We start from the raw sequence: 7,866 nt of genomic DNA, 5'->3' as shown, positions 1-7,866 counted from the left end.
CTCCAAGAATATTTAGGCCTAAATCTGAGATTTATGTATGAATTGCATTTAAAATTTCCATACCTTTGCAGTTTTAACATTTTAAATTCAGCATATTTTTCAATTTTGCATAAATGAAATTCATAATTCAAATGTTATAGATACACAGTAACCAGGTTTATATATTTATCATCTATAAATCTAATTTGTTTCAGTCTCATACATATAGTTTCTAAGAATATTAAATAGTTTTTATTGCATACTGAATATTGCTTATTCTTCATAATAAGTGATATTTGACCATTTTCATACTTTTTACCAGAAACAAATTTAATTGTTTTCATAATCAACAGATTTATGCTGATTCTAAGCAATTTGAACAAATGCATTTTTAAAATATTATTAAAATAAAATTAAATAGATGCAAATGTTAATAATAAACTATGCCATGGTTTTTCTGGGTAAATATTACAAATTTCATTTATGAATGATTGACCCTTATGAAACAAAAATGTATTGCAGTATATTGGAAAATATCATGTAATATATTAGGCATATATTCTTATATATATTTATTTTTTCCAATCTATTGCAATATATTGAAAGCGGCAATCATTTGTATATTTTGCCATATTTTATATAATATATGTATCATCAATATATTATTAAATGTATTAAAATATATAAAAAATTAGAAAATAAAAAGGAAAAATAATATATAACAATATATCACAATATATTTTAAGAAATATATTGGTAAATATATTTTCCTTTCGTAAGGGGACAAATATGCATCACGTATGTTTATTTTAAAATGGTTAAATCCAAATGAATGAAAATGTATAGGCAAATCAGATGCATACATCTAGTATTTCTAATAGATTTTCTAATCTTTTTTATTTATTTTATTTCATTTTTGATTGTGGTAAATTAGCCTAACAGTACAATTTTTATGGTTACAAAACATGAATATATCCAATCACAAGCATGCATTTATCAGCATTTAGTGAGTCAGAACTCTCCGTTTTATAAGACCGATTTCATAATAATGCATTCTTTAGTGCCAATAGCCTAGTTCAAATATTTTCACTGAACCCACATGCCCTTAACTCAAATTTAAACCCAGATGTGACTCAAATAATGTTCAAATATCACCCACACGCACACTCAGAGCAGTTTGCATCTAGTCTGAAAGGTTAATCACAGCTGATAGCGTCCAACAGAAAAATTAGATTTGTATTCCCAAGCAGAATGACTCATAATAAGTGATATGTTTTGTGTGTGTGTGCATGTGTGTTTCAGTGTAAACACATGTTTTGCTCTCTGTGTCCTCGGCTGATTTGGAGCTTCATTTGTACAGACCATGGTTTAATAAATCAAAATGGAAATACAATATTATACGGGCGCAGAGCTTTTCTCGTCCAAGAAAGGTCAGCTCCGAGATTAATTATACTGTGAGGAAGACCTTAATGATGGAATATTTCTCAACGACACAACCCTGCTTTTATGATCCCAATCCTTATTCACTCCAAATCTGTCCTTTTACAATTGCACATGCAGTCTTATATTTTTGTCTTTTTACATGCACCAACTACAACCCCAATGGTGAAATATTAATTTGGAAATAAAGGAATAAAAGTGATGAGGAATCCGGAAGTGACATTTAAAGGAATTGCACACCCAAAAATGAAATTTTATTCACCCTCAGGCTATCCAAGATGTAGATGAGTTTGTTTCTTCATTTGGAGAAATGTTGCTCACCAATGGATGCTCTGCAGTGAATGGGTGCCGTCAGAATGAGAGTCCAAACAGCTGATAAAAACACCACAATAATCCACAAGTAATCCACACCACTGCAAATTAGAAACAAATCCATAGTTACGATTCATTAATCTGTAATCTATAATAACGCTTTCTCTCATGAAAAAGTCTTTCACCTTTTCTCCTCTCACATTAAAAGCCATACACATATTTGTTTAGAGCTGTTTTGACTCTCTTCATTTGTAAACACTGATCTGTGCATTTTCTCTCCTGATTCAGTCGAGACGACTTTTTCACTGGATAAAGCAATATTATGCATAGAGGACTCAAATTTCAGCCAGAATCTTAACGATGGATTTGTTTCTTACAAACACGCAACTTTTCAGATGTTGAAATATGTGGGTGGATTTTGATGCGAGATGACAAAAGGGGATGTATGTACAGTACATTTTCACTGGGGGATGCGTTATTATTATGGATTATATTTTAGCAGAAAGCAACGGTTTGATGTTTTAAAACTTAATGATGGATTTGCGGATTGGACTCTCATTCTGACGGCACCCATTCACTGCAGAGGATCCATTGGTGAGCAAGTGATGGAATGCTAAATTCCTCCAAGTATGTTCTGATAAAGAAACTAATTCATCTACATCTTGGACGGCCTGGGGGTGAGTACATTTTCAGCAGATCTTTACTTTTGGGTGATCTATTTCTTTTAAGAGCCGTATTCAGCCTTTTCTCCGGAGGGGAGTTATGGGAAATGACCGCTTGTCTCTGGGACAGTCACAGCATCATCAACTACACACTTATATTTCAGCTTTAGAATGAATAGACAAACAGGTCCTGTCTTGTCCGGTTCTTTGTCAAAATTTAGATTTGCATTTATTCATTTAGCAGATGCTTTGATCCACAGTGACATTCAAATGAGGGAAAGCAAGTCATTTATCATAAAGGAGACGAAAATATTAACAATGGCGCCATAGTGGATTTCAAGATTAATCACAGAAGAGAGGAAAGGATATTTTGCCTTTATTTATGGTTATGAACTGGTTGAATGCACAGAAAGGATTGATAAAACAAGCCTGTTTAAAATGCATGCTCAAAAACTCGAATGCCTTTCTTTTGCATTTGTGCATCTTTAAAAAGTTGTTAAATTTAACCCAGTGTCCTGTAATTTTTTTAATTTTCACACTAACAAAAAGTACCACGATTTTTGACATGGTACCATGGTATACTGTGTATCAAATTAGTACTATCTGACTCCATCACTGTACCATAGTTTTATTTTAGTATTGACATACTGTTGTAGCTTTTTTTAATATTATTATGAAATTATTAATATATTTTTATATTTTCCGTTTTCAATTTTAGCTAACACTTGTGTATTTTTATTAGTTTTTATATCTTATAATATTCATATATATTCATTTTTATTTTCATTTTATTATTTTAAAACTTCAAGTTAAACTAAATTTAAATGAGAAATGTTTTCTTGACAATAGCTGAAATAAGTTAATTAAATAAAATTAAATATTTTTATTACAATAAGTTTTTTTTCAGCTTAAACATTTATGTGACATTTTTATTTAAATATTAAATACTAAAATCTAAATCGAATTTTACTAAAATAATTTAAAGTTTATTTCAGGTTTCACGGATTTAGTATTAATTAACTATAATAACCCTCACCATTGCAGTTTGTGCAAAGACACGCTTAGGATTTTTATGAGCAAACAAATGTCTATTAAACATCCAAGTGTTTATTTCAGTCATGTAGAAGAATATCCAAAAATCAATTATACTTTTAAATCTAGGTTAAATGGTTTTTTGCTTCAAGCACAGTTTAATCCATACTTATCATCTTTCAATCAAACATTGACATGGTTTTTACTTGCCAACAATTTGGTTTATGTTCTCTAATGGCACAATATTCAAATTTCACAGCATTCAAATCATATTTTATATAGAGGTTATGGATTGAAAGTGTTAAATGGATGATATTAAACTAATATATTATTCCTAATTCGGGAAAGTTTGATTATTGCATTTCAGACCATAATCATTGTAATTCACATGACCAGAATCATCAGGGAAAAGTCTTGTTTTGGTTCTCTGAAAATAAACATGGTTACGAGCCCAGGCATAATGGAAATGAGTAAATTGGGCATATTATGTAAATGTTGTGCAATAAATGAGATCTTTTCTCTGGGGAGACACTAACTGAGATTCCAGCAGGTAGTTAATTGCGTTTAGCTCGGTTTTCTACCGCTGAATCACACTGGCCAGTGAATGATTGTTAAACAAAGCCTCAGTGTCTGTAGTTGTGTGGAAACCTCCTCTCTGAAAAAAACAAAAAATGAACAGGACTGGCTTAAAATGGATCTTTTACGGAATAAAATGCTTTAATTTGCATGGTGAAACTAGAGATACAATGGCACAGGAGCAATGGGGTGCTAATAGAAAAGCTCTCTGGTGCCATCTAGCCAAAAAACAACAAGCATGAAAACCATGCCTGGTCTCCATTTTGGGTCTAAAAAAAAAAAAACCTTAACTAGCACAACCTACCAGCTGACCACCTGCAAACAAACTCATTAGGACAAACCTGACCAGATCATAGAAGCCAAGATTAAAAATATACAAAGGCTTTATTCAACCATTTAAATATGTACAATTTCTGTGATAAAACAGATCAGAATTGATCATTTCATCAATAAAACATTTACAATTTTTTATAAAATCTTATAAAACATTATTTACAACACTCAAAAGGCTGTTTAACCTCCTTGTTGAAGTCTCTTTTTTTTTGGCATTGAGGTTGATCGTAGTATTTTCACGTTGTGCAGTGACCACAAACATGGCCAAATTCACTTCACATTTGGGAAGACGATAAAACACTTATTTTTTTAAAAGTCCTTCAAAACAGTTAAGATACTAAAGGTAGCTTTTTAAAAGTTCTTGTAACATTTTCCCGCCTGGTGCTCAGAGGCGACGGACGCTCCTTTTGCTTCGAGCCGAGCCGGCGATGAGTGTTTTTTGTGAAGCGGATCTGGTCTGGACAGAATTGCGGCACGAGGCAGAGCCGTGGAACGCTGACTGACACAATGTACAGAAGTCAAATGCACAGCTGATGCGCGTGCATACGGCCCGCTGCATGGCTTCGTCGAACCGTGCTGCAGAGCTGCAGACGATACACGAGCGCAGAGATTCATGCTGTTGGAGCGACTGGGCAACCTAGAAGAAGAAATGTAAACATTATAAACAGCTGTCAACCACATGCATCTAAAGTAAAGAGATGATTTGGTGGGGTTTTTTTTTTACCTCATGGAACTGTTGGAAGCGACTTGACTTGGACGAATTTTGTGCTCCACCCGTCTGGCACTGCAGCTTCCTAATGGCCTTGTGAACGGGTGTAGAGGCGACGGTCTGCATGCTGGAGAACACCACCCTGCTCGAGGTGAAGTCTCGTGATAATGAGCCCATGAGGCGACCAGAGTCCTGAAAGCAACAAAGTGAAACACTCTTAGAACCCAAATATGAAATCAAGCATTTATGAAGGTTTCCATTATTTTGAACTACACACAAACACACTTTCTACCAGTGTTTGGGTACATTTAAGACCAAGATTCTCTACATGGCTAGGAAGCACACAATGAGTTGCACCAGCAACACTTCAAAGTTTGAAAATGCTTTCAGATCTTTATTGGTGTAGTGCAACAAAGGTAAAATTTGGGAAAACACGCTCCCCCTCACGTCATTCCAAACCTGTATGACTTTCTTCTGTGGAACATAGATGAGATTTCATCAGTTTGTAACCACACGTTTCACGTTCCATTGTATTTTTTGTGAACTGAACCTGGTTAAAAACTGGTTCCGCAGAGGAGCGTTCCATGGCTTTGGAATGACATGATGGTGAACAAATGTACTAGTGCTTTAAATTTTAATTAGAAAGCCACATGGATGAACCGGTCCAATCGTGTCGTTCTGTAAGTCTCTTACCCTTAACGATCTTTCTGCTTCTCTGCAGCGCCGCAAGGCCGTCTGATCTTCACAAATGATTTTCTGCCATGTCCGACTTACTTTTTTACAGCTGCAAGAGACCCCAAACAGTCAAGTCATTCTGATTCACATCAGTGGAAGATACAGATCAAGAAATAAAACTAAACAGGAAATTACCTCACTAAGTCACAATCTCCCAACAGGCCCAGTATCCTGGAAAGGATATGCCTCATGTCTTTCCTCAACAGGCCGCAAAGGATGTCCACAAACGGGCGTCCCATCTTCCCGCCGATCACATTATGCAGCCCGTGTTTCTCAGCAACCTTATCAACGACAGTCCAGTCAAAGCTTTTGCTCCTTTTAAAGCTTTTAGTCAGCTCTCTGCACACCTCCTCCTGAAACTTCAACACGGGCAGACATGGTGCAGAACGACACTCCACATTCAACAACTGAGAGGACACAGGTGTCTCTTCATTCCTCAACAGTGAGTCCGCAGCATCCACGTCCCCGTTATCCACTTGGCTGTTTTGGAGGGAAAAATAACCGCTGTCTTCGGTCAGACCGCCACTGCTGAGAATGACCTCGTCATCTGATGTCACATCTACAGAATGCCGCTTTTTCTGGTTGTTTTCTTTATTGTGAGGGCCTTTGCTCGAGGGTGATTTCCGTGGTGAAACCGTGTGGCCCTTCACCTCACCGAGGTCTGTTTCAGCTTTCGCCATCTGGCATAAAACTGTTGAATCATCACTGTAGCTTGGACACTTCATATTGAGACTGATCCAGCAAACTGGAGGAAAGGAGCAAACAAGACATGTTATTAATTTACACAACCTTTAGTAACATGAGCATTTCCTATAAATGCACATAGGCCAGACTGTGTACAAGCAGTAAATGAGTATTTACTGGAGTTGCATTCAATTGTTGACTCGCTTTATGTTGTACATGTCTAATACAACACAAAGAATTACATAATATATCAACACATATACACAAAATCCAAGTTAATCCATCCACTGATATAGATTTAAATAAATGAACATTAGCCAGACTTCAAGTTTTATTACAACTTTGGATATTAAGACACACTGATAATACATGTCAGAATACATACTTGTTTATGCATAATACACAATGTGTTTAAACGTTATACAGGCAATGCATTTATTTTTTTAAATGATTGATATGCGTTTTTAATTTGGCGCGCCTAAATGCGTGCATTCCTGACGTGGCACATGATGCACCACATGTTAGCTTAAAAATAAAACTTCAAATCAATGTGACTAGACGAAAATTGGTCATTTGGTGTCTTGCGATGGTTTCTAGAGTATAAATATTTACAAAAACACAATATTAAACCTTAATCTGAGACTATCCCTTAGAGGGGAAACGCGAACAAGGCCGGACATCCAGCATTTACGGATATAAAATCCTCTCCAAAAGTTTCAGAATTTACAAAAAATAACATTAAAGCGGTTGTCGCTTACCTTTAAAAAAAGAAAAACACTTTTATATATTCCTCATATGTTCTTAGAACCGTGTCCTGGTCGCTATTTCAGTGGCAGTGCAAACATCTGAGCCGCACACAATAGTCAGTGGTCTCGGGGAAAAAGCGCCACTTGAAAATTCATTTGAAATTTCGCGACAAAACCTTCTAGCCAATCAGGGCGCAGCGAAAAACCTTTAAACGACCCGCAGCCAATGAAAGCGCTGGGCGGACGACTCAAATGATGTCATGACGCACGTTCAACGGAGCCGTGCATGAAGAGCGCCACCCAATGAAATCCACGCTTCGAAAAAAAGCGCATTTTTGAAAAAAGTCAATAAAGATGGAATTTAAAAGTGATTTGTTGTTGGCTGAAACGAACCTTATATACATACCAGGATTTTAAAAAGCTATAAATATTTAAATATGAGTATGTGATTTCCATATCTGAAAAAGTAGGCTAATATATTTAAATTGTTATACTCATCTTAAATATTGATAATAACTTACTAAATTGTTACTACTTGTTGAACAGCTCTCATTTAATAATTAAATAATCATAATTTATTATATACTATATTATTATAATTTTATGTTAAATATTATTATTATTATTAATTATATTGATTGCTTATAACAATGCAATA

The 7,866-nt window shown here is 35.0% G+C and overlaps 1 protein-coding gene across 1 annotated transcript; it reads right to left on the bottom strand.

The window, feature by feature from the left end:
• Positions 1–4,366: 4,366 nt before the first annotated feature.
• LOC128025812 (F-box only protein 5) lies at positions 4,367–7,607 on the bottom strand. The gene is made up of 5 exons (XM_052612340.1): positions 7,221–7,607; positions 5,914–6,523; positions 5,737–5,827; positions 5,059–5,235; positions 4,367–4,971 (listed from the first exon to the last, which is right to left on the bottom strand). The coding sequence occupies exons 2-5, from the start codon at positions 6,501–6,503 to the stop codon at positions 4,720–4,722; spliced, it is 1,110 nt and encodes a 369-aa protein (XP_052468300.1). The 5' UTR covers positions 6,504–6,523; positions 7,221–7,607; the 3' UTR covers positions 4,367–4,719.
• Between the last annotated feature and the right edge of the window lie 259 nt (positions 7,608–7,866).

The sequence above is a fragment of the Carassius gibelio genome, chromosome A13 (assembly GCF_023724105.1).
Source record: "Carassius gibelio isolate Cgi1373 ecotype wild population from Czech Republic chromosome A13, carGib1.2-hapl.c, whole genome shotgun sequence".
Lineage (NCBI taxonomy): Eukaryota > Metazoa > Chordata > Actinopteri > Cypriniformes > Cyprinidae > Carassius > Carassius gibelio.
Note: the sequence above shows the minus strand (reverse complement) of the source record. Positions and strands in the feature narration are given on the sequence as shown.

Coding starts and splice junctions, on each gene's coding strand:
- LOC128025812 (XM_052612340.1), bottom strand. CDS start 6,503: ATGAAGTGTCCAAGCTACAGTGATGATTCAACAGTTTTATGCCAGATG. Junction 5,828..5,913: donor GGAGATTGTGACTTAGTGAG/GTAATTTCCTGT, acceptor GGTCTCTTGCAG/CTGTAAAAAAGTAAGTCGGA. Junction 5,236..5,736: donor AAGCAGAAAGATCGTTAAGG/GTAAGAGACTTA, acceptor TGTTGCTTTCAG/GACTCTGGTCGCCTCATGGG.